Source organism: Syzygium oleosum, unplaced genomic scaffold, assembly GCF_021117445.2.
Source record: "Syzygium oleosum isolate NSW1041296 unplaced genomic scaffold, Sole_v2.1 Sole_v2.11, whole genome shotgun sequence".
Lineage (NCBI taxonomy): Eukaryota > Viridiplantae > Streptophyta > Magnoliopsida > Myrtales > Myrtaceae > Syzygium > Syzygium oleosum.
In genome coordinates, this window is record NW_026607495.1 from 4,562,674 (window position 1) to 4,590,022 (window position 27,349).

The 27,349-nt window shown below is 39.7% G+C and overlaps 2 protein-coding genes across 3 annotated transcripts; both read left to right on the forward strand.

Moving 5' to 3' along the window:
- Window positions 1–206: 206 nt before the first annotated feature.
- LOC115673790 ((3S,6E)-nerolidol synthase 1-like) lies at window positions 207–4,933 on the forward strand. 2 transcript variants are annotated; one of them, XM_056315839.1, is made up of 7 exons: window positions 207–443; window positions 1,966–2,230; window positions 2,407–2,785; window positions 3,177–3,395; window positions 3,517–3,571; window positions 4,238–4,495; window positions 4,615–4,933. In XM_056315839.1, the coding sequence occupies exons 1-7, from the start codon at window positions 291–293 to the stop codon at window positions 4,903–4,905; spliced, it is 1,620 nt and encodes a 539-aa protein (XP_056171814.1). In that variant the 5' UTR covers window positions 207–290; the 3' UTR covers window positions 4,906–4,933. The 2 variants fall into 2 exon arrangements, with proteins under 2 accessions (XP_056171814.1, XP_030451893.1); XM_030596033.2 differs by having other exon boundaries at window positions 223–443; window positions 3,517–3,655.
- A 15,716-nt stretch (window positions 4,934–20,649) lies between these two features.
- Window positions 20,650–25,792, forward strand: LOC115673838 ((3S,6E)-nerolidol synthase 1-like). Its single transcript, XM_056316165.1, has 7 exons — window positions 20,650–20,715; window positions 22,673–22,937; window positions 23,114–23,492; window positions 23,884–24,102; window positions 24,224–24,362; window positions 24,943–25,200; window positions 25,320–25,792. The coding sequence occupies exons 1-7, from the start codon at window positions 20,650–20,652 to the stop codon at window positions 25,608–25,610; spliced, it is 1,617 nt and encodes a 538-aa protein (XP_056172140.1). The 3' UTR covers window positions 25,611–25,792.
- Window positions 25,793–27,349: the final 1,557 nt, after the last annotated feature.

The window sequence follows — 27,349 nt, forward strand, 5'->3', positions numbered from 1 at the left end:
TTAAGTCAAGAAAATACGAAACCATGGAAGTAAAAAAAATAAAATAGGAACCAGTCTCCCTATTTCCTCCATAAAAACTCAAAAGATGACATAGAAAAAATCGTGTGAACCAGTTTTCTCGCCGACAACAAAAGAATTCCAAAGGCAGAAACTTACCGAGGATGTGTGTGCACCGGCCACTCCAGGCACTTCTTTGGTCTTTCCACTATAAATAGGGCCATCCTAAAGCACATCAACCTCCCCATCAAGACACTTCTTTTGTACCCTTCTCGTGCTTTGGCTGAACCACCATGTCCTCCTATTCTTTGCGATCTTCGCACTTCTCGTCTCTCCCCGTAACTACTAGTACCACGAAAGTTTCGACCGCTGATTCCGGCTTCGTAATGCGTCAACCTAACCGAGTGCAGACATCGAGCAGCATTGACAGAGAGCAAACTCATCTGGTAAATCCACTGATCTTAGCCTCTTTTATTTTCACCTTTATCGTTTCCTTCCTTAGCTCGTGAAAAACACAAAGAAGAAGAAAAGAAAATCACAGACATAGTGTTGCTTCCAAGCATTATTTTGCAGGGCATGTATGACACCTCTGATGAGAATGGGGATGTCTCCTGGGTCAGCAGCGGGCGTCAGAACTTCAGATTATAGAGATGAAATATAAGCTTTTCACAAAATCTTTACACATAGAATTTCACACATTATGACAAATAATTACCCGAGTTTGTTCTGATCACCTAGGTCCTCAAGTGGGCATGGTGGCCCTGTCTAGGGCTGGAAATTCGTGTCTTGTCGTGTCAATTGTGTCGTGCTGGGATAGAATGTAATATCAATATGGTTAATCCGAACATTAAACATGTCGAACTGCCTCGATATGACTACGATATGCTTAATAAAACGGGTCACACAGCACGACTAACACGATTATCAAGTGGTCACTGTGTTTTTGTATCGACAAAACACAATACTGTAATCCGTTTACAACGAGAAGTACGTAAAACAAATTTATACAAGAGAACGTGTGTTAACATGTTTAGGACGTTTCAACAAGTTTCCCGATAATGTGAGTATAATATCACTTTACATTATAGCTAAAGTGTACTATTTAATTAATTTTTTATACTCTATTTCTTTTACATCCTTAAATATGTTTTTGTTTTACCTTTTATTCTTTTCGACATGTGGATTATTTTAAAATTCTTTTAAAAAAACAAATTAAAAAACACACATTAACTTGTTAATTTAAACATTTCAATTCGTATCTAAATGGGTTAAGTGGGTGTATCCCAGTAAGATGCAATTTTTGTTGTGCCTTAAATGTATTGGCCCATTTATGACATGAACCATTTATGCCAAACCCCAATTTGTTTCTTTTTATGTGTCATGTCATAGAAATGGGTCACGTCGAGAATTCCCAGCTCTATTACAGCGACTCTTTGGACTCTTTGTTGTCCTATAGGTGGTAGGAAGAGGAGAAAAAATCTAAAATTAGGATATAAAGGAGGCTTATTTACCGATCATATGCAGGGAAACAAGAATGACTTCTCTCAAGGTTCAGTTATAATGAATCTGCAATAAAAAAAAACCAACTTATCAATTCCCTGTTAGATTTGACCATTTGAAACAATTTTCACCTGGACTGGCTTGCAAGGTCATATAATATGTACCTTGTGCATATGAGCATACTAAGATTTACTAGTATAAAAATAATATCAACAGAAAACCTTAATCATCTCATACTGAATTACCATATATGAGTTTATGAAAAATTGTCAGTTGATTATTTCATTATTTGTGCTTTTGTCTTTGCTCTTTTGTACTTTTGCTGATTTATTTTTTTTTGCTTCATTTCAATAATTTTCTAAATTCACAAGAGAAAAAGTATCGCCAATTTAGATCATTCCTGCTTAAGTTTTGTTTTTGGCATTATAACATCGACCTCACTTGTAACTCTGGATTTCGATTATGTAGGATGATTCCCGGATCAAACATGAAGAAAAAGTAAAGAGCCTTACAGATTTTCTGAATAAAATGGTGAATGAGCCTGTGGAAAGTTTAATCACTGTGGACACAATTCAGCGGCTAGGAATCAAATCCCTATTTCGAGAACAGATTAAAGCCATTCTACAGTGGCAATACACACATTTTAGCTCTCTGAATCATGGCAAAGATGATGTCTATGAGATCGCTCTTCGGTTTCGACTTCTTCGGCAAGAAGGTTATTATGTGCCTGCAGGTGTGTTTCCCATTTAAATTATAACTTTTCATATGATGAAATAGTTTTAACCAATTTAGGATTTTTTTTGAAACCGAAGTATGCACATCGTAACTTTCGAATGAGTGAAGCGACTAATAAATTAGATAGCAGACTATACTTTTTGATGTATTAGAGTCCTTGTGCTTTTTATGCAGATGTGTTCGAATACTTCAATGATAAGAGAAAAGGTTTTGTTACGAAACTGAAGGGAAACATTAAGGATATGATGGCATTATATGAAGCATCACAAATGAGCATAGAAGGAGAGGATATACTCAATGAAGCCGAATACTTTAGCGGCAAGTGTCTCCATGCATTGTTGACGTGTGATCTTGATCATGAACAAGCGATACTGATAGAAAGTACATTGCGATATCCATATCGCAAGAGCTTCGCAAGATTGCTAGCTTCTCAAAGTTTTGTAAACGATATGCCTGGCGTGAACTCATGGATGGAGGACTTGCTAGAAGTGGCAAACACAGAGCGAAGAATTGTTCAATCTGTGCACCAGAAGGAGATTCACCAAATTGATACGTGAGTAACTAATTTATTACTCACCCAAATTTATGCTCAATTGAAGGACAATTGATGACCAACATACAATAAAAGATGGGCTTTTAACTGTTGGCCCTCATTCAAGTGAATGAATGCAGAAATAAGATGCTAAATTTAAACTTATATATTTAAGAGGTTGGCATTTAGGTTCAGACTAATATCAAACTCACAAATCACAGCTTGAGGCATGACTCAAGCCAGTTTCACCAAAAACTATTCGGAACATGATGGACTCTAGATGTCCATTTTCTCTAATCTCTATGTCTGTAAGATCGACAGAATCTTTAAATGAATAATTTGTTTCAAGTATATGAGTAAATTATTATGTACTCATGGTATAGTTTTGCCTCATGCGTTTCCTATATTTCAGGTGGTGGAAAGAGTTGGGCTTGGGAGAGGAGATGAAGTTTGCTAGAGACCAGCCACTAAAATGGTACATGTGGTCCGTGGCAATTCTCCCAGATCCAAGCTTGTCTGAGCATAGGATTGAGCTCATTAAGCCCATCTCTCTCGTGTACATTATAGATGACATATTTGATGTCCATGGCACGGTCGATGAGCTGATTCTCTTCACAGAAGTCATTAGAAGGTATACAGTTGTAGATAGCCCATTTTACCTACTCTATCATGACTATTATATCGATAAAAAAATCTACACACTTATATTATGCTGCCAATTTAAATCTTTCTTGTAATTTCTTTTTCCTCAGATGGGACAATGTGTGTGCTGAGCAGCTTCCAGAATACATGAAAATATGCTTCAAGGTTCTCGGTGATATTACAAATGATTTTGGCAACATCATCTTTAAGAAGCATGGATGGAACCCCACGAGATTCTTGAAACAGATGGTATTAACATAAAATTATTATTGATAAGAACCTCTACCCGCAACCATGTTGCTAACTCCTATCTCAATTCTAAATGAGCGTCACTTAATTTGAGATTCACAACACTTAACCAAAACTCAACCTTGATCATATCCTCATGCGTTTATCCACTCTTTGTCTCACCGCACTCCAATACTGTGGTCATCATTTTGAAGTTTGTGTTCATTTCTCCAAATCAAAGCCACAAAAACCAATTGCCGACTTCAATATCGTAGAGTTTCAGTCGATCTTTTCTAGAATTCCTTATAATGCCATGCACGGAGATCTTACCACTCTTTCTCTCTCTCTCACACACACAATCGCACACAAATCTTGGCCAAATCTAGGTGCTCATGTCAAGATCTTGTAGCCGTGGACTGGCTTCTTAGCAATAAAATGGAGCACAGTGCAGAATTAAGCTGCCTTACTGGCAGAGAGAGACACAGAGATTTCCTAGGGATTCGTCATTTATGAATACTACGAAAGCTCAATAAGCACTCGATGTTGATTTATGATTACATTTTAAAATATCCTTCATCAGTTGCACAACATTTGATGCTGCAGTGGGCGGATTTATGCAATGCATTCCTGGTGGAATTTCAGTGGAACGCTTCTGGGAAATTGCCAAACGCAGATGATTACTTGAAGAATGGGACTATCACTTCAGGTGCGCCCTTGGTGCTAGCTCACTTGTTCTTTCTAATGGGCCAAAACATTGCCAACCAAAGTACGGATTCAAAGAAAGAAGAGGTGCCACTGCCAAATGCAATCTTCTTAGTCGCTAAAATTCTTCGCCTTTGGGATGACCTCGGATGTGCCCAGGTAGACTAGTTAACGATTTCGTGCCGGGCAATATTCGGGTTTTATTCTTTTTTAATTCGTGTTTTCTCATTTTTTTGTTGATTTAATTATTTTACTTATGGGATTCAATTTCCTTGAAGGATGAGAATCAAAATGGCTATGACGGGTCATACGTGGAGTGCTATTTGAGGGAAATGCAAGGCTCTTCAAATCAAAGCGTGAGAGAGCATGTGATGGAGTTGATATCGAAATTGTGGAAGCTGCTCAACAAAGAATGCCTCTCTCCATGTCCGTCCTCTGGGCCTTTCCGCGAAGCTTGCGTGAATGCTGCTAAAATGGTTTCATTGATGTACAACTATGAAGACAAACATGGTCTTGAACTCCTCCAAGACCATATCAAGTCGTTCACCTGTGATCACGAGACACTTTAGCATCATTTTTCACGTTTTCTTTTTTTAATGCTTGTTGAAACTGTACTCCAGGTGACTTTCACTTACCACAAAGTTGCCTCTTTTTTGCAAGTTGTCTTTTTTTTATAAATAAATATATATTTGCAAGTGTTTTCCCATGATAAGTGGCAACATGAGCGGAAAAGTTTAATATTATTTCAGACATATTACGTCGGCAAATGGTTTTATTTTACACGTGCAGAACATCATACATGTAAGAAGATATTAAAATTTAAAGTGAAGTGTAGCACGTGTTCATGTAAACTATTTAAAGTAGGAACATAAAAAGCGTTGATGTAGCCTAGTGAACAGAACACTAGAAAATTAACTTTTTTTAGCTAAGCACTAAAAGATCAACTTGAAACTATCTTATGTGCATCTATGAATTTTAAGAAGCTAGAATACTAATCTTTTTATGAAGTTTAAGTATCCAACTTTGTTGGGTCAAAATGTCGGAAGGCTTTAATATAGTTAAGGCCTTGATATAGAAAAAATAGAGCATATACTGCTGGTGTAAAGAAAATTTCCACATTCACCCCATTCACCCTCGATTTGAGGATTACAACGATGCTCTCTCTCTCTCAAATGATTGGAGTATGAAACTATTTGCGTAAAACAGTTTTTTTACACTAACGGTGTATGCTCTACTTATCATTTAAGTATTTATGACATTTTCTATTGTTTTATGACAAATTGTTGCAAGTATTGTAAAAATTTGTTAGATATTACATTTATGTATTTTTACGGTTTTTTGAACTTCATAAGCCTTCGAAGAACATAATTTTTTTAGAAATTAGAATAATTAAATATCTACTACGTTTTTTCGTTGAGTTATGATGATAAACATTGTAAATCATAGATATTTAAGATACTTAAATAATTACGACCTTTATGATAAACGTTACAATGAAACTAGTATGGCTATGTAAAACAACGTGAAATATTGAAATTAGAATATCTAAATACTTGCGACATTTTGAACGGCATGCATCACGAGGAAAGCCGTAACCTTACGGAAAACATGGTAAATTATTAGAATTTCGTACGTTATGATGTTTCCTTTGAGTTTGACAACCGTTTGGCTTGTAGTTAAATAATTCAACACAAATAGTAATGCAAAGCGTGTAAAATGCACTTAGGTCAAATCGATTGTCACATTTTGTACACGAGGAATCTTTGTTGTGCCCTTGATATAATTTGTTAAATAGTGTTTTTTACCATGAGTGGACAAAATGAAGTTTCTATAGTATAATTCTACTGTGCAAAATACCTTCAAAGCGCATATTAACATTGTAAAATTCCTTTTAATCATCATAGACGTATTCTTTTTAAAAGTCAGGTTAAAAAATATTGAGCCCCACTCTTAAATTCGGCTGTCGAAAAGGTCAAATCTTTAAAACATAGAAGAAAATGCACTTCCAAGTATAGGAATATAGTAAAATTTGAAGTACACAGCCTACCCATTCTATTTCTACACAATCTACATCCGAATCAATGGAGATGAAAGGGGGATGTGAACGATAGAGAAAAATACCGTGTCCCATATCAAATAAATATCTCGACAAATTAGTGGCAAGTAAACGTTAACGTTCACGAGATGTCTGCTTTGAATTTGGAAATATTTATTGCAATAACTTAGGGTCCCTTTCAAGAAATTAGAAGTTCAGTGTAATTCATATAATTGCCGCCCATAAGATGTTGTAAAGTAAAGTAAGGTATCAAATTACTTTTTCTTCTAATAATATGCACAAATATTTACATAGCTGGCCATATTTTCGTTCATATGTGATGCGAGGATAGTATTTCCAAGTAATATTCTGATTAGTGGATCACAACCATAGATGGACATTGCTCATGCCACATCCTAAATTCACTTCCAGATTGGATATGATTAAACCCTGAAAATCACATTGGCCATGATTAAGCCTCGAAACGGAACTAATCCATACACATGTATCTCGTGTCTCGTCAACATCATGGCCCAATCTTGCAGCAGGAGTGATGGAGAAAGACTTTGGCATAGCTGTTTTACTTTGTGCAACAAGACTGAATAGCACATATGAAACAAACACGTCAAAGGTCAAGCATTCACATCACGTAATGACAGTGTGAGTGGATCGGCCCAAGAAATTTGCCGCTGGACTTGAACGAGGTCCACATAATTTTCAGTTGGTACTAGAAATTCAGGGACGCCAAAAGGTGGGTCCAGCTTGGAATCATGTGAGCATAAAAGAGCCTCCTCTTGTTTAGACTCCTTAAAAGTTGAGGACAATACCATGAAAAATTCTAAATTAGTACATTTATAATAATTTTGTCAAAAACTAATTTTTTGATCATAAAAAATTTTCAACTGATATACTTATGACAAATTTACCATCCGTTAGTTTCCGTTAAATTTTACCGTCAAATTACTAAGTTGGATGACACGTGACAGTTGACTGGTGTACCAGTATGGAGTTTTACCCCTCTGTTTGTCACAAGTTTGCCTGTTTATGGCTTTTCGTGGTATTAATCCAATCTAGGTGGTAAATTTGTCATAAGTATATCAGTTTGAGGTTTTTGGTGGTAAAAAAATTAGTTTATGGCAAATTGGTCCCATATTTACTGATTTGAGATTTTTCGTGGTATTAATCTTAAAAAGTAGTTATAGCTTTTTACGACAAAGATTAAATTGTTTCATTTTCAAATCACGACTTCTTAGATTGTATTTATTTAGAGATACTTCGAGATCCATCAAATCTTTTATTGATTACGTTTATCTTTGATTTATTGTAATCGATACTATTTTCTATAATTAAAAGAGGTGGGAAGGAGCGACTAGTGTTGGCGACCCTTTGGTTAGAGGGTTACCATAAGAGTTTTACTTTCGCGATTGAAATATTTTGTTTGAACCATAACTATTGTTTGATTTTGAGCTAAACCATCAACAATGCATGATCCGATGCAAATTGGAATACAACTGGAATTATATTATATGCCCGGTGCACGTGCCAAACCTAGGCCACATACGAACCTGAATTTCCTTACAACGATGACTGATTACGGGATACGAACTCGTGACCAAGGCACCTTCAAATCACGTGGGAGTTAATCTTATCCAATTGAGACAAATACCTCAATGATAATTGTGATTGGTACTGTAAATAAGGATAGGATAGAAGTAAGCGAGTTCAGTTTGAAGAAGAGTCTTTTCCTCCAAAGGAGTGGCAGCAATTGCAACCAAGTCGATGTCAAGTTACTATACCAAATCCATCGCCTTTTGGCAATGTATCACCACTTTCTATTGCTCGTTTTGAAAAGCCACCATCGATTTTCCGACATCTTTGGCCCATCAATCGGCACAATGATCGACGGAAAACACGGCCAGCCAAACATTTGCGTGATTATCATGCTTAAAGTTTAGCTCGAGAACAATGTTTAGCTCACGCCACTAGTTTAGGAAGATATTATGATCCACACAATCCGAATATTTTCTAAGTGATGTGGGTTTCATGAGGCTCTCCTACGTCGCTGTTCTAAGTGCATGCTGACACTCAATCAGCTGTATATGTTCCCCGTTTGGAAGCTTGTAAGAAATTCTGGCACAAAGTGTGGTCCAGCTTATTTGACTCTCGCTAAGCTTGTAATAATATGTGGGCGGCGAAATAATATGAGGAGGTATTCTTACCTCATATCACTGGGGATTGAATAATGCTAGGTGTATGTGAAGAGTCTATGTATACTACACAATAATGAGATCATGAATTCCTCTAAATTTCTAATACAATCATCAGCTATCCCTTTTGGGAAAATTACCAATTAGTCATAAACTTAATGTACTGATGCCAATTCAGCCCGAAACTTCCCAATTTTGCAAATTTGGTCCTAAAACTTTGTGCAAAATTTGTGCAAATATTTTAATCTATTATTATTATTATTATTATTATTATTTTTAATGTTTTCTTCCTTTCTCTTTTCCATTTTTTTTCCAACCCTGGGCCCGTAAGGTCACCGGTCGACCCTCGCTTGGTCTGGGCGAGGGCTGCAACCCTTGATAGATCTAGGCGAGAGCCGCTTAGCCTAGGCCCTCGCCAACCACGGGACGGCCTCGCTAGCCTAGGCTTAGTCCTTTATGATTTGTCTTGAGGCAATCGCCGAGGCTCGGCAACCAGCGGAGGAAAAAGGAAAAAAACATATAAAAGAAAAATAAAAAAAGAAAATAAAAATATTAAAAAATGTAAATTTTTTTTTAAAAAGTTGTAAAAATTGTCCATGTCAGCGCCGGCTGTGCCATGTAGAACGGCTGGTGTTCATGTCGACAATTTTAGACTAAAATTGGCCGGAAGGACTAAATTGGAAAATTGTCAATAGGTTTAGAATTAAATTGAAGAAATTGAAAGGTTTATGACTGAATTGATACAAATACAATAGATTTAAGAATTTTTTGGTAATTTTTTATTATTAAAAATGGGCTTATTTAGAAATCACCAATGCAACGTTACTGTAGTTTTTCTTTACATAAGTAGTTTTTTTAATCCCGATGGATTACTATTTCGTATGTTTAGTAACTACTCCTTTTTAATCTACAGGCTTCTTTGTAAAACAGAAAAATAATTATTACTTTTCTAAAAGGAAAAATAAATTCTATTGCCCACTTAGGGTATAAGGATATAATTCGTTTTCGGGCATTAGATTGCCAGGCACTAAATTATTTTGGTACTAATATATTTTTGAGTTGGATATCTCTTTATTCCAAATATACAAACAATGTAAATTGTTTTAAAAGAATAGCATGTGATGAATCGATTTCATAAATTGCAGGTCATGTAATCAAATGATGATGCGCATGTTATGCTTTGAAATGTTTTATCGATGATATGGAAGACATGTAATTGACAAAGCCTATGATCATAATTACATGACACAACTTGTTGATTTACATTAATATGTAGGCATTTTAGCCATTATCGTTAAGATTTTTTGTTAATTAATTGTAACCTAAGACTAAATAACCTTAGAAATTTTTTTAAATAAGGACCCGAAGTGCTTTCATTTTCTCAAATAAGGGCCTAAAGTGAACCATATATCAAATAAGGACACGGAGTGCCCTTTTTTCTCAAATAAGGGCCTAAAGTGAACCATGTGTCAAATAAGGACATGAAGTGCTCTTTTTTTCTCAAATAAGGGCCTAAAGTGAACCCTGCCTCAAATAATTGTTTGAAGTGGCCATTTTAGCCTAAAAAAGGGGCCTGATCTCAGTAGAGTCAAGGGCATTTTCGTCTTTTAATTTTTTTGATTTTTTTCCTTCTTTTCTTTCTTTTTTTTCCTTTTCTATTTTTTTCCATAAAAAAGCTCAAAAATGAAAAAAAAGCTAAAGTTAAAAAAAAGAGAAAAAAACAAGGAGGAAGACTGGCAGCAACCCTCCCGACTGTGGCCGCCGCCCCATCGCCAATGGGGTGGTGACGATGGCCGGCAGGGTCGCCGGCGTCTCAGTGATGGCCGGTGACCCTTGCCGGCTAGAGGCGAGGGCCTGTTGGCCTTTGCCAGAGCCAGGAGAGGGTAGCGATCTTCTCCCAGATTTGGGCTAGGGTCGCCGGCCATCGCTGAGACGCTGGTGACCCCACTGGCCATTGCCGTCGCCCCATGGCGATGGGGCGTGTAATATTCTGAATTTTCGATCTTTTTCTCGGGATTTATGAAATGAATATTTGGCCAATGCACTTGTAGTGAGATCTCACCCGGAACCGCGCATTCACGGGATGCTAACCTTAGGGGTAAGGCCATAACGGGATTGAGTTCGCACGACCAAAGAACTCGATCTTGGTTCGACCTTTGACCATAAGGATTGTCGAGGGAATGTTTTGGGCCAATAGAGACCGGTCTATTTGATTGATCGTGTCCGAAGGGAACTAGCGACAGACCCTCGCAATTATATGACAATCGAGGTCGCCTTGGTTCGAGCAAACTTAAACGTGATTTGACTTAGTGTCGATCACGGGTCGAGAGCGCGTAATCCCAATGAATCACCCGTTAGCAAGAGATAAGCTAAAGTCGCGATTGTGCGATACTAGTCATTTTTTTGGAATTCGGGTTCGGGAATCGAGAATTTTGAAAGTGACAATTTTGAGCGGCCGATGGCGTTTTTGGCTTGGCCAACCTTGGGGCCACCCATTTCTGTAAAAAAATGGATTTCGGTCCGGGACCGGAAAAATGACCGTTTTGTCCCTGGGACCGCGAACGAATTTTGAGGACTGGATTAAGTCGTGGGACTGAGAATGACCCAGTATGGCCGAAAATAAGAGGACGGGAATGCCCCTCTCCCTTTTTGGTTAATTACTCTTTTTCCCCTTGCATTATTGGATAAGATCAATTGTGGGCCGTCGGATTTGGATAAGATCGATTCTTGGCCATTGGATAGGAGGATAGTTAGGGGGTATTTTAGTAATTTCCGGAGTGCAATTATTGGGGGTAGAATATTTATATCAATCTCTCTCATTTTCTCTCTCTCACTCTCTCTCCTCACCCCCCACTGAACCGAACCGGTTCTCTCTCTCTCTCCCTCTCCCCCGTGTGTGAAGCCTCCTTGGCCGGCCACCAGCTCGCCGCCGCCTGGTCGCCGCCCCTCCGCCGTGCACCGCCGCTGTTTTTTCTTCCTCTCGGCCGTGCCTCTCACCGTCCGCTTGTCTCTCTCTCCCCGTTCGCCTGTCCTGTTCGGTTCGGCTGCCACCGAGCCACCCCTAGCCGTCCTCCCCTGCCCTGTTTGTCTCCATCGTCGCCCCCAGCAGGCCGAACGCCGCCCGCCAGCCACCCGCCCACGGCAGCTCAGCCGCTCGCCCGCCTGGTCGCTGGCGACCCTGCTCGGCTGCTGCTGCTGTTCCGGTCATTCCAGCCTCTGTCCAGCCCTGTTTGTCTCGCCTGTCTCGCCTTTTTAGGGTAAGTGGCTTCCCCAAACTCTCCTTAGGACCTTGGGTATTGCTAGGCTCGTTTAGGACTCGGTTTAGGCAATTTATGTGGCTGTTTTAGGACTTAGAACGGGCTGGATGATCGGATGTTGTGGGCTGATTTGGGGATTGAAAATGTGAGGCTTAGGAGGTTCGGATTGGGCTGTGATGTTGTGGAATGATCGGGGTTGAATTGTGTGATTGATTGGTAGTTATATGACCTGAATGGGTTTGTTTGAATGAATGTGTGGCTTGGGATTATTGGCTGATTTGGAAATGTGTTTTGGGCTGATTATGGCGTGATTGTGTGCCGTGAGTGTGTGGCCGTGAGGCGTGGTGGTGCGATTGCGCATTGAGTTCGCGTGCCAAGCTTGTGTGATCGGGTGGTGTGTTCGTGTGACGAAGACGTGTATTTGTGAAGTGTATGTGAGATGTGAAATTGTGCGTGACCGTGAGTATGTGTGGCTGTGTGGTACGTGTGGAGAGTGTGGAACGAAGGTACGGAATGTAGGATTGGTTGGAAAGGTTCCGTCCTGAGGCGTGTTCGTTTACGCGGGACGATGTCGTCCCTGACGAGGTGACGATGCCCGACCCGACGGGGTGACGATGTCTGACGAGGTCAGAAGACCGTTGGCCTGATGCGTTTTACGCGGGCGCGGTAGAGAAGGAAGTGAGAATGTAGGATTTCGTCCTGAGGCGTGTTCATTTACGCGGGACGATGCCGTCCCTGACGAGGTGACGATGCCCGGCCTGACGGGTGACGATGCCTGACGAGGTCAGAAGATCGTTGGCCTGATGCGTTTTACGCGGGCGCGGTAGTGGTGGAAAGGTTGGGAGTGAGCTGGACTTGGTCGGACTCATGAGGACTGCGAAAGTTGACGCATGGTGTGAGTTAGTGTGCGAGTGTGTTTGTATCGCGTGTCGTAGCTCTCGATTATGGGGTAAAATCTGCTAGGCATGATATGGGACGTGCCCAAGTAGGTTTCGCCTTATAATCGAGGCACGCGCGTGGCTGTGATGTATCACTGTGGTATGTTGGCTGTGTTATTATTTGACTTGCAGGGACGTGCATGATGGATTCCAGGTAGGATCGTATGTGTTTGTTAGCATGATTGGTCATTGTGTGTTGTGCGTGTTTTGTTTGGCGGTACGTGAGAGCCTATGTGGGGTTTGGGGTTGTACATTTATTGAGATTCGTCTTATAGTTGTATAATCCACAATTTCAAACCCCCAACCTTAGACCCAGGAGGCCCGCCTCCTCTTTTTGGAGTTTGAAGAACCGCCCATGGTGCCCAGTGGAGCTGCAGGTGATCTTCCGGAGCAGAAGCCAGAAGACTCAGGAGCAGATTGGAAGAGGGCGACCAGTAGTTTCTTTCTAGGGTATTTTATGTAACAGCCCGAATTTCGATGTAATTTCCGGGATCAATGAAACTGATATTATTTCGCATTTCATTTTAGTAAGTCTCACCCAGAGCTGATCACTCTCGGGATACTAACCAATAGGGTATGGCTAACTAGAAGATGGTACGTGGACCGGGGACCCTATCGCGAAAGGGATACCGATCACGAGAGACGTTGAGGAAATATTTTGGGCCAACGTGGGCCGATCTTAGGAAAGAGTAATGGATTGGGTTTGGCCAAGGCCAACGATGTACGATTGGGACGCAGGTGATTCTGCAAGACCAAAAGTGCACGTGGTCAACCAGTCCGGAACTTGAACCTAATGATTGTGACCTCTGGAACTAATGATAATTTCTCATTCTCTCAATGATCGAAACCATCACGATACGAATAGCCTTAGGTCGATACGCGTAACCTCTAAACAGCCACCCGTTAGTGAGAGACTCTGAAATTGAAAGTTTAGCGGGTTTTGTTCACGGAATTGGGCCCGGATTTCGGTATCGATTTTCAAAGGCTTAAGAGACTATTTTTGGGAATCTGACGTCATATTACGCTGGCCACTCACATGTGGAGTTAGTACGAGTAAAAATTGGAATTTCGGTCCGGGAGTGAAAAATTACGATTTTGCCCCCGGGATGCCAGCGTCGCTTTTCGAGGCCAAATGAGGTTATTTTTCGTGGCCGACGCCATTTTTGGGTGGCCACGCATACCAGGAGTCGTTTTGGACAAAAACTGGAATTTCGACAAAAATTGGAAAAATAATATTATTTTATTCCCGAAACTTTGACGTGGATTTTCGAGGGCTTGCGCGATGAATTTCGCGATTCCGACACCATATTATGTTGGCCACGCACATATGAAACACGTATGTGCGAAAATTGGAATTTCGGTTCGGGATCGAAAAATTACGAAAATGCCCCTAGGCCATTTTTGAGTAATTCCGAAAATTATTCTTAATTAGGGGTTTAACCAAGGTTGGTTAAGGTTAAACCAGGTCTGGTCAACCATGGTTAGGGACAAAAGACCATTTCACCCCTAAATTATTGGATTAGGGCAAATCCTAGCCTTTGGATCAAGGGCAAAATTGTCCATTGGCTTGATTTTTGACACTTGGCACCCCTAGTCTATATGTTTGACCAAGATAAACTCTCTCTCTCTCTCCTCTCACCCTCATTCTGGCCAGAACAGCCTCCTCTCCTCCGTAGCTCACTCCCCCTCTCTTTTTTTTTCTCTCTTGACTTTGCCTTGCCGGAGCTTGCCGCCGGCCACCGGAGCACGCCGCCGACCGCCGTGCCTCGCCGTCGACACCCTTGGTCTCCCGCCTCAGCTCAGCCTCGGTTTCGTCCATTTCTCTCTCCCTTTCCCCCTCTTTTTCTCTCTTTTTCTCTCTTTTTCTCAATTTCCGTTCTGTGAACAGTACCGCCGGAGCTTCGCCGGAGCTCCGATCGCCGTTCCGTCGACACCCGGCCATTCAGCATGTCCATACGTCGCCGTTCAGCCAAGTTCGTACAGTGACCGTACAGTTACTGTTCATCGTCCGTACGGTCACTGTTCATCTAGACCGTACGGCCGTCGCGGCCGTCACCGGCACCTCGCCGCCCACCCGTTCCCGCCTGTCCATACAGTGTCCGTACGGGGGTGTGTACTGTTCACGCCGTCCGTACGGGGTTGCTGTTCACCGTCCGTACACCCCCCGTCGCCGGGAATTTGCCGCCGGTTGCACTGTTCACCAGTGATCGGCCGCCATTCCCCGTCGTTGTGACCTTTGGATTAGGTGAGTAAAATTCCTAAACCCGGATTAGGACTGATAGTGCGTTTTTCCTGGACTGGCTTAGATAATAGCAGTGTGTAATTGGAGACTGGGTTGAGGACCGATTAGTAGAATTTATTATCGGAAAAATTTAGTGGTTTAATGAGAACTATTGGGGAGGAAAATGGGGTTTAATGACCAATTTAGGAGTTCATTGGTGAAATTGCCGGGTATGCCCGGGTTGACTGATTGTACGTCAATTGTGCTTAATTGTGGTTGATTTCGTACTGTTATGTCGTATGTGGTGTGGCTAATTTTGTGGAGTGTGATTGGCCATTGTTTGGTTTGCAATGAATTACTAACTTGTGAATCGCACGTTAGGCCACACGGTATTAATTGGGCCAATTAAGCACGTGTTGTGACATTGGGTGTCTGAATTATATTGGTGCTCGTGGTTCATTGCATTGCATAACATGGACACGCATTGCGTATGTCAAGAGTGAGGCATGTGATGAAATTGTGCGAGAATGCGTGTCTGCCACGAGCATGTGATCACCTAAAATACCCTGAAGCGTTATACGCTGGGTTCAGATAATAATGAGCTGTGTGATCACCTAAGGACCTTCGGGTCGATACCGTCCTCATGCACTTTGAAGCAGGCTAGACGCACCGGGCCATGAAAAATTGATGACTCGAGTCGTAATAATAATTAATTGGGCAAGTGTGCCAGTGTGGGCCAGTGGGCCAAAGAAATGTGCATGACATGTCAATGACATTTGCATGCATAAACATGCATTGAATAGCATGCGAGTGTGTGAGACTCGATGCATGAGCATGTGTTTGGCGTACGTGTGACTGTGTGTGCCACGTATGTGCCATGATTGTTATATATTGATCTGTCTAACCTGCAGGGTCAGAGAATTGTATGATTATGGTTGTTTTATGATTTTAAATGTTTGTTTCCAGTCAGGAGATTGCATGCTAGCCTAGCCTAGGTTTAGGGGTTGAACTCACTGAGATTCGTCTCACGGTTGTGTAAACCGAAACATTTTCAGACCCCCAGCAGTAGGATGCCGAGGTCACCACCTCTTTTTGGGAATACCGCCTTTTATCCAGCAGTCGTCGAGCATGCACCCCGGTGGGGATGGAGCAGAACGGAGAAGTGGCTGTTTGGGTTATTCCCAGCTGTTGGTGTTTCCTTTTTGGTTGTCGTGAACACTGTAAAAAGAGTTTTAAAATAGTAATATAAGTATGTACATATTTTCTGCGTTGAATCTTGTTTATTGGATGGCTATCCTTGGCTCATATTGTAATTGTCTGGGTTTGTTTATTTTATACTTCCGCTTGTGCTTGATCTCTGTATGGGCGTGGGTCGGCGACTCTTCCTGGGACGTCGCAATTTATCGATCGAAGGTGGGATGCTCAAGCTTCGCGGGGTACGGGGCGTGACATTTTAGGGGTTGCACAGAATAGATCGATCTATAGTGAAGTTAAGTTAACCAAGCCATCTGATCCTTTTGTTGTTTCGGTGGTTTCGAATGCTAGTTTGCTAAATATGTTTGTAAGACGATGTTTGTATGCTTGGTGTAATAGCATTGTATATAAATGAATGTTGTTGTTATTATTTGACTGTTTTGTTAGTCTGCCCCGTCGTTGTCTTTATAGTCAGGGGTTTTGTATTTGCTTCCGCATGTGTTTTTGATATTTGGGTTGAGTCGGCGATGTTCCTGGGACATCGCAATAATTCGACCAAGGAGCGGGATGTCGAGAGCTCGACGGGGTTCGGGGCGTGACAGGGCGACGGCCATAGGCGGGGAGGGCTGGCTGGCCAGCTCCCTGTTTTTTTTAAACCTTTTTTTAATTTTTAATCTAATTTAACTAAAATTTATATTAAAATTATGTTTGGACAAAAATGCCCTTGGTCGGCCAGAAAATTTAGTCGGCTGGCGAGTCGGTGAGGTGAGGTTTTCATTTGAAACTGTTATAGCCACTTCAGACCCTTATTTGAGAAAATAAGGGTACTTCAGGCTCTTATTTGACACAAAGTCCACTTCGGGCCTTTATTTGAGAAAATTAGAGCACTTTGAGTTCTTGTTTGGAATTTTCCGTTATGGGCAGCTATGTAGTGTTTAAATAGGCCACAACTTCCCTGGGGCTGGAGAAACAGGTTATCAAGTTCCCGGGCAATAGTTTCGTGGTCAATAGCAAGCTGTCGCTCTCCAAAACGTGATGGGACGACCATCTTAAGTCGGATAGTTAGTCAATATTTCATATTACATGTGAGGAAAGCTGATTTGTGAAAAAAAGAGAGTAACATATAAAATTCGAATGAATATATTGATAGATATTCGTAGATATCTCCTTTGGGAAACATTTTGGCCTATAGATAAAGCGGGATCCACGCAAAAAGCTCTTACAGCAAAAATTTAGGGTCCCTTTCAAAAATGGAAAGAAAGTTTCATGGGACGTTCCTACGTTGCTATTCTTGGTGCATGTCAACACAAAATTGCATACATATGTTTGCCCTTTCGAAGATTTTAAGAAACTCTTGTTGGTTTTCTACGAAACATGGATAGTTAAATTAAATAAAAACGTAGCGGAAAGATATAATCATACATGTTTCTCCAAAGGCGGTGTTCGTACGTTTCAATAAAAAATCGGAAGACCATAGGGGGTTAAACGGATTACCTCTCGTAGCATGCCCAAAACGATTTCGGTTCAGATGTTTTTCGGTTCGAGCTCCATAGCCCTCGAACCTCTAGTTCAGACACATTATCAATCGCACGACGAATGGAAGAAAGAACTTGCGGGTAATCACCACTATAATTGTGCTAGCAATCTCGTGACAACAATTCTCCGCACTCTCGATATTTCAGTCATGGCACCGGAAGAGAGAAAACGTAGCACACATATTACACTTCTCACTTGCGCTCTTTCTGCTCACTCTTCAGCAACTGTTGTTGATCTCACTTTATTTGTGCGATCAGTAACAGTTACTGATCGCATGTGCATTTAGCACACGACCAGCAACCGTTGCTGGTCGTGGGTGATGCCCACAGTCAGCAACGGCTACTGATCGTGGGCACACTTCACATGATCAGCAACCGTTGCTGATCGTGTGTGCATTTAGCACACGACCAGCAACCGTTGCTGGTCGTGGGTGATTCCCATGGTCGTGTGCATGCACCATTAATTAATATTAAAACACACACGATCATCACCATTGTTGATAGTGTGCTGAACAAGGTCAGCAAATGTTGACCTTGTGCACTTTTAATTAATTTAATTCTATTAAACTAAGAGTGCAAGATCATTTGGCACATTAACATGTGTCCACTTTAGGTTTGCGCATGCATCATATGCACGTATGCTCATGACTAAAAATAAAATAAAATAAAATTACATTTAATTTAATTTCAGTTTGACTCAATTTGATTGAAAACATATTTGCATTATCGTCTCTTCCGTACAACGTCATTCTAAATTGGTTATGGTGTGTGACATTCCTAGGTTCATTACTGAGCTGATAGTAGTACTTGCACTAACACATTAGTACTCCCAAGAAAATTGATTGTCCCGATCAACTTCTAGGTCCTACAAGCCATAATTGACATCTAGCAATATTTCATGTCTACCCAGACAGTGTGAATGCTTTAAGAACATAATGACCCTGTTAGCTTTGGCTACAGTGTAATTCAATCCCTCTACTTTACTATGTCCCAATCGAACAAAGACCATGAAATATTTGTCAAGCCACCAATTCGATCATATGCACAAACCTAATTGACATGTATTTTATATGAGATATGAACAGTTCATTCTCGGTTACAACCCCAATCGAGGATTTCAATGCAGTGTCAATATTAGATTGCATAGGACATTATTATTGTACCTTGCATATAACAAGGAGATAGATTCCATTATGCACACATATGTAACTTCGTATGAGAATGAACTATGATCATCAAGTACATAGACGGATCAATGAACCGACATTATGCACAACTGTAAACCATAGCCATCCAACATACGAGTCAACATTATGCCTCAGGTCTAAGGATTATTTACATAAGACCAGAGCATGAACGATTAGACATTGACCACGCTAAGAGCTTCCATGTTGCTAATCATTCTATGCATGTCATGTTCAGTGAACTTATCTTATACAAGCACCTGTGTTCTAACTCGGGCATCGCAATATCCAATGACTTGTGACTCGTCATTCCCTTAAGTATCCAATACTTGATGGTGAAGTTAAGAATACACCGGTCTTAACAGGATCATTAATATCCACTCAATGATCTATCGATCGAGAACAATTTAAAGATTCAGTCTAACTATGAACCTGTCACACATATTCTTAACGCCTCAATAATAGGTCCAGTCACAACTGATCTTATGGAATCATTCATATATTTAAATAATTGGACAAATGAATGAATACGTCATTGCCATTAAATAAATAATGAAATTGAAAATACAATTTAAATCCCTAACATGTAACTATTACATGGTAACTTTAGGGCATACATCTAACAACTCTCTCATAAAGTGTGCTCGAACTTATTTGGCAATGGAGGGGAATCCCATTCAAATATTTGACATTTTCTCCATCTATGATTGGAGAAATTTGCTCATGATTCACGACACTACTATGGTCTTGACAATTTCGTCCGATTAGAGACGGAGGACAATTTTGATTGAATGAGGAAAGAAAAAAAATTAATGCCATCACTCTCTCATGGAAAACGGAAGATCTAACTTTTCCTCCGGCGTCATTTTCCTATCAATTGCATTAACTAAAAGCGCACGTTGCTCTCAAAAGTATTCCCAATTGGTGATTAAATTAGGTGAATCATTGTAAAAAAAGTTACTTACGTTTAGAGGTGGCAAATGGATGGGTTGAGTTGAGTTAGGGTGGGTCTTAAATGAGTTCAACCTGAAGCTACCCATTTTACTCATATCAACCAATTTATTTTGTAAACAATTTAGATGGCATATACTCAATCCAACTCAGATCCAATCCAAACCTACCCACATAATCAAACCAACAAAATAGAGAAAAAGGCATTTAAAAAATAAAAAAATGAAAAATAAAACAAATTTGCCGAATTAACTTGATAATCTAACCAAAAAAAGAAAAAAAGAAAAATACAACCGCTGATTGTTCGCGTCATTGCCTATTATACCGCTGCTTCTCCTGTCGCTGCCACCGCCCGCTCTGCCCGTCGCTTTACAATATAGAGTTGTCGCCTTGCCGGTCTCCGTCTGAATCTAACTCGATCGTCGGAGGTTAATTTGCATGTCTTCTAGCTCGATTTTTCTAGGGTTTGTTCGTGCCATCGGGAACCGTGTGAAAAGGCCAATCGGCTTATTTCTCCAGCGCGATTTGGAGGAATATGTGGTTGTAGAGGTTTCTCGGATCTAGATTCTACGGTGTAGAGTCATTTTCGTTAGAAGAATTTGTGGGTTAGCAACAAAGACCATCTTCTTCTGCTTTCTTGGTCTTGAACGAAACTTGAAGAAAGGAAATGATGAAGACGCCCCATACGTATGAATCCTCGTTATGGCGGCGGAGGAAAACGGCCCCACTTGAAGGTGTGGGACGAGGAAGAGAGTTGACTAGGAGGAGGAAGGAGGTGGCTGCCGACGGCGATGGCGGATGACGGAGGCGCAATCAGCCATCTGGGCGACATAGCCGACGGCAGAGGGGCACCGTCGGTAGCGGTTCTCTCTTTTGATCCATTCAGATCCCTATCTAGTTAGGCTTTGCCTTTGATATTGTGATCCCACTTTAACTTGTGAAATTTTCAAACAACCCATATTTGATGTGACTCATTGAATTTGGGTTAAAAAATGACACTACCCCATATTAGTACTATAAGACAACATATATGCCCCTCAACTCTTAAAGACACAATCTGACATTACACTTTTTCTTTTCTTTCTCATTCTCACCACACTCTAACATACATTCGAGAAATTATTCAGTAAACTTTATACATGTACTAAATCGAATTCGAACCGTCAAACTTGACGACATTCACTATTTTTAATGGTCCAAATTTTATTTAGTGAATATATTATGCTCACGGATAATTCCTCCACACATTAACATCCAAAAGAATAACCTTATATATGTAACTACTCACACATGCTCTCTTCTTATTAGCACGAGAGACGAGTCCACTAAGATGACTTACCATAGTTTCTCATTCTCACTGGCCTGTGCACTCTTCTACTTGTTGCCGCACATCCGCACATTTGATAAAGAGAATTCGAGTTCAAAAATGTAATGTTACCTCGTGTATCATGTAAGATGTCAACTAAATCTGAAACGTGGAACTAAATCCGAGTTCTGTGCTCACATGTTAAGACAATGTGATCTTTGCGCTTCTAATTCATTGAAGACCATACACGTGCGAAACCTTGTTGATATATATGCGTTGATGTATACTTTCACGGACGATGTTTGCCTCCAATCAGGATTCGAAAACGATAATTGTACGTACCGAAAGATGACATAAAATCGTGCGAACCAATTTTGTTGCCGGCAACAGATATTCCAAATGCACAAACTTACAAAAGATGTGCACCAACCTCCCATCAATGTATTATAAATAGGCCATCTAAAACACATCAACCTCCCATCAAGACACATTTTGTTCCCCTCTTGTGCTTTGGCTAAATCACCATGTCCTTCCATTCTTCACAATCTTCACTCATCTCTTCTCTCCCTGTGACTTGTACTGCGAAAGGTTCGACCACCCATTCCAGCTTCTTAATGCCTCGACCCAACCAAATGCCATCATCGAGCATTGATGAAGAGCAAACTCATCCGGTAAATCCACTGATCTTAGCCTTTTATTTTCACCTTTTCATTTCCTTCCTTAGCTCGTGAGCAAAAAAGAAAAGAGAATCACAGACAATGTGTTTGCCTCCAAGCATTATTTAGTAAGGGAAGTATGGGACCTCTAATGAAAATTGGGATGTCTCCTGGGTCAGCGGACACAAAACTTTAGATTTTAGAGAAGATATATAGACTTTTACAAAATCTTTGCACACAAAATTACACAAATTTTGGCAAATAATTACCCAAGTTTTGTTCTGATCGCCTAGCTCCTGCTTGTGGGCGTGGTGGCCCCGTCTAGAGCTGGAAATTCGTGTCTTGTCATGCTAATTGTTTCGTGTAGGGATGGGGTGTAATACCAATAGGGCTAATCTGAACATGATTAAACATGTCGATCTGCCTCGACATGAATACAATACCTTTAATTAAACGGGTCACAGGACACGAATAACACGATTATCAAATGCTCACCGTGTTCTTGTATCGACAGAACACTACTATAACCTTAATCATATAATACGTACCTAGTGCATATGAGCATAGTAAGATTTACTAGTATAAATTTCATATCAACAGAAACCCTTAATCATCTCATACTCAATCACCATATATGAGTTTATGAAAAATTATCAGTTAATTATTTCATTATTTGTGCTTTTGTCTTTGCTCTTTTGTACTTTTGCTGATTTATTTTTTTTTGCTTCATTTCAATAATTTTCTAAATTCACATGAGAAAAAGTATCGCCAATTTAGATCATTCCTGCTTAAGTTTTGTTTTTGGCATTATAACATCGACCTCACTTGTAACTCTGGATTTCGATTATGTAGGATGATTCCCGGATCAAACATGAAGAAAAAGTAAAGAGCCTTACAGATTTTCTGAATAAAACGGTGAATGAGCCTGTGGAAAGTTTAATCATTGTGGACACAATTCAGCGGCTAGGAATCAAATCCCTATTTCGAGAACAGATTAAAGCCATTCTACAGTGGCAATACACACATTTTAGCTCTCTGAATCATGGCAAAGATGATGTCTATGAGATCGCTCTTCGGTTTCGACTTCTTCGGCAAGAAGGTTATTATGTGCCTGCAGGTGTGTTTCCCATTTAAATTATAACTTTTCATAGGATGAAATAGTTTTAACCAATTTAGGATTTTTTTTGAAACCGAAGTATGCACATCGTAACTTTCGAATGAGTGAGGCGACTAATAAATTAGATAGCAGACTATACTTTTTGATGTATTAGAGTCCTTGTGCTTTTTATGCAGATGTGTTCGAATACTTCAATGATAAGAGAAAAGGTTTTGTTACGAAACTGAAGGGAAACATTAAGGATATGATGGAATTATATGAAGCATCACAAATGAGCATAGAAGGAGAGGATATACTCAATGAAGCCGAATACTTTAGCGGCAAGTGTCTCCATGCATTGTTGGCGTGTGATCTTGATCATGAACAAGCGATACTGATAAAAAGTACATTGCGATATCCATATCGCAAGAGCTTCGCAAGATTGCTAGCTCCTCAAAGTTTTGTAAACGATATGCCTGGCGTGAACTCATGGATGGAGGACTTGCTAGAAGTGGCAAACACAGAGCGAAGAATTGTTCAATCTGTGCACCAGAAGGAGATTCACCAAATTGATACGTGAGTAACTAATTTATTAGTTACCCAAATTTATGCTCAATTGAAGGACAATTGATGACCAACATACAATAAAAGATGGGCTTTTAACTGTTGGCCCTCATTCAAGTGAATGAATGCAGAAATAAGATGCTAAATTTAAACTTATATATTTAAGAGGTTGGCATTTAGGTTCAGACTAATATCAAACTCACAAATCACAGCTTGAGGCATGACTCAAGCCAGTTTCACCAAAAACTATTCGGAACATGATGGACTCTAGATGTCCATTTTCTCTAATCTCTATGTCTGTAAGATCGACAGAATCTTTAAATGAATAATTTGTTTCAAGTATATGAGTAAATTATTATGTAGTCATGGTATAGTTTTGCCTCATGCGTTTCCTACATTTCAGGTGGTGGAAAGAGTTGGGCTTGGGAGAGGAGATGAAATTTGCTAGAGACCAGCCACTAAAATGGTACATGTGGTCCGTGGCAATTCTCCCAGATCCAAGCTTGTCTGAGCATAGGATTGAGCTCATTAAGCCCATCTCTCTCGTGTACATTATAGATGACATATTTGATGTCCATGGCACGGTCGATGAGCTGATTCTCTTCACAGAAGTCATTAGAAGGTATACAGTTGTAGATAGCCCATTTTACCTACTCTATCATGACTATTATATCGATAAAAAAATCTACACACTTATATTATGCTGCCAATTTAAATCTTTCTTGTAATTTCTTTTTCCTCAGATGGGACAATGTGTGTGCTGAGCAGCTTCCAGAATACATGAAAATATGCTTCAAGGTTCTCGGTGATATTACAAATGATTTTGGCAACATCATCTTTAAGAAGCATGGATGGAACCCCACGAGATTCTTGAAACAGATGGTATTAACATAAAATTATTATTGATAAGAACCTCAACCCGCAACCATGTTGCTAACTCCTATCTCAATTCTAAATGATCGTCACTTAATTTGAGATTCACAACACTTAACCAAAACTCAACCTTGATCATATCCTCATGCGTTTGTCCACTCTGTCTCACCGCACTCCAATACTGTGGTCATCATTTTGAAGTTTGTGTTCATTTCTCCAAATCAAAGCCACAAAAACCAATTGCCGACTTCAATATCGTAGAGTTTCAGTCGATCTTTTCTGGAATTCCTTATAATGCCATGCACGGAGATCTTACCACTCTTTCTCTCTCTCACACACACACAATCACACACAAATCTGGGCCAGATCTAGGTGCACAGGTCAAGATCTTGTAGCCGTGGACTGGCTTCTTAGCAATAAAATGGAGTACAATGCAGCATTAAGCTGCCTTACTGGCAGAGAGAGGCACAGAGATTTCCTAGCGATTCGTCATTTATGAATACTACGAAAGCTCAATAAGCACTCGATTTTGATTTATGATTACATTTTCAAATATCCTTCATCAGTTGCACAACATTTGATGCTGCAGTGGGCGGATTTATGCAATGCATTCCTGGTGGAATTTCAGTGGAACGCTTCTGGGAAATTGCCAAACGCAGATGATTACTTGAAGAATGGGACTATCACTTCAGGTGCGCCCTTGGTGCTAGCTCACTTGTTCTTTCTAATGGGCCAAAAAATTGCCAACCAAAGTACGGATTCAAAGAAAGAAGAGGTGCCACTGCCAAATGCAATCTTCTTAGTCGCTAAAATTCTTCGCCTTTGGGATGACCTCGGATGTGCCCAGGTAAACTAGTTAACGATTTCGTGCCGGGCAATATTCGGGTTTTATTCTTTTTTAATTCGTGTTTTCTCATTTTTTTATTGATTTAATTATTTTACTTGTGGGATTCAATTTCCTTGAAGGATGAGAATCAAAATGGCTATGACGGGTCATACGTGGAGTGCTATTTGAGGGAAATGCAAGGCTCTTCAAATCAAAGCGCGATAGAGCATGTGATGGAGTTGATATCGAAATTGTGGAAACTGCTCAACAAAGAATGCCTCTCTCCATGTCCGTCCTCTGCGCCTTTCCGCGAAGCTTGCGTGAATGCTGCTAAAATGGTTTCATTGATGTACAACTATGAAGACAAACATGGTCTTGAACTCCTCCAAGACCATATGAAGTCGTTCACCTGTGATCACGAGACACTTTAGCATCATTTTTCACGTTTTCTTTTTTTAATGCTTGTTGAAACTGTACTCCAGGTGACTTTCACTTACCACAAAGTTGCCTCTTTTTTGCAAGTTGTCTTTTTTTTTTTAAATAAATATATTTGCAAGTATTTTCCCATGATAAGTGGCAACATGAGCGGAAAAGTTTAATATTATTTCAGACATATTACATCGGCAAATGGTTTTATTTTTACACGTGCAGAACATCATACATGTAAGAAGATATTAAAATTTAAAGTGAAGTATAGCACGTGTTCATGTAAACTATTTAAAGTAGGAACATAAAAAGCGTTGATGTAGCCTTGTGAACAGAACACTAGAAAATTAACTTTTTTTAGCTAAGCACTAAAAGATCAACTTGAAACTATCTTATGTGCATCTATGAATTTTAAGAAGCTAGAATACTAAACTTTTTATGAAGTTTAAGTATCCAACTTTGTTGGGTCAAAATGTCGGAAGGCTTTAATATAGTTAAGGCCTTGATATAGAAAAAATAGAGCATATACTACTGGTGTAAAGAAAATTTCCACATTCACCCCATTCACCCTCGATTTGAGGATTACAACGATGCTCTCTCTCTCTCTAAATTGATTGGTGCATGAGACTATTTGCGTAAAACAGTTTTTTTACACAAACGGTGTATGCTATACTTATCATTTAAGTATTTATGACATTTTCTATTGTTTTACGACAAATTGTTGCAAGTATTGTAAAAATTTGTTAGATATTACATTTATGTATATTTGCGTTTTTTTGAACTTCATAAGCCTCCGAAGAGCATAATTTTTTTAGAGATTAGAATAATTAAATATCTACTACGTTTTTTCGTTGAGTTATGATGATAAACATTGTAAACCATAGAGATTTAAGATACTTAAATAATTACGACCTTTATGATAAACATTACGATCAAAACTAGTATGGCTATGTAAAACGTCGTGAAATATTGAAATTAGAATATCTAAATACTTGCGACATTTTGAACGTCCTGCATCACGCGGAAAGCCGTAACCTTATGGAAAACATGGTAAATTATTAGAATTTCGTACGTTATGATGTTCCCTTTGAGTTTGACAACCGTTTGGCTTGTAGTTAAATAATTCAACACAAATAGTAATGCAAAGCGTGTAAAATGCACTTAGGTCAAATCGATTGTCACATTTTGTATACGAGGAATCTCTGTTGTGCCCTTGATATAATTTGTTATATAGTGTTTTTTACCGTGAGTGGACGAAATGAAGTTTCTATAGTATAATTCTACTGTGCAAAATATCTTCAAAGCGCATATTAACATTGCAAAATTCCTTTTAATCATCATAGACGTATTTTTTTTAAAAGTCAGGTTAAATTAAATGTTGAGCCCTAATCTTAAATTCGGCTGTCGAAAAGGTCAAATCTTTAAAACATAGAAGAAAATGCACTTCCAAGTATAGGAATATAGAAAAATTTGAAGTACATAGCCTACCCATTCTATTTCTACACAATCTACGTCCGAATCAATGGAGATGAAAGGGGGTTGTGAACGATAGAGAAAAAAACCGTGTCCTACATAGAGAGTTCAAATAAATATCTCAATAAGTTAGTGGCAAGTAAATGTTAACGTTCACGAGATATTTACTTTGAATTTGGCAATATTTGTTGTAATAACTTAGGGTCCCTTTCAAGAAATTAGAAGTTCAGTGTAATTCATATAATTGCCACCCATAAGATGTTGTAAATTA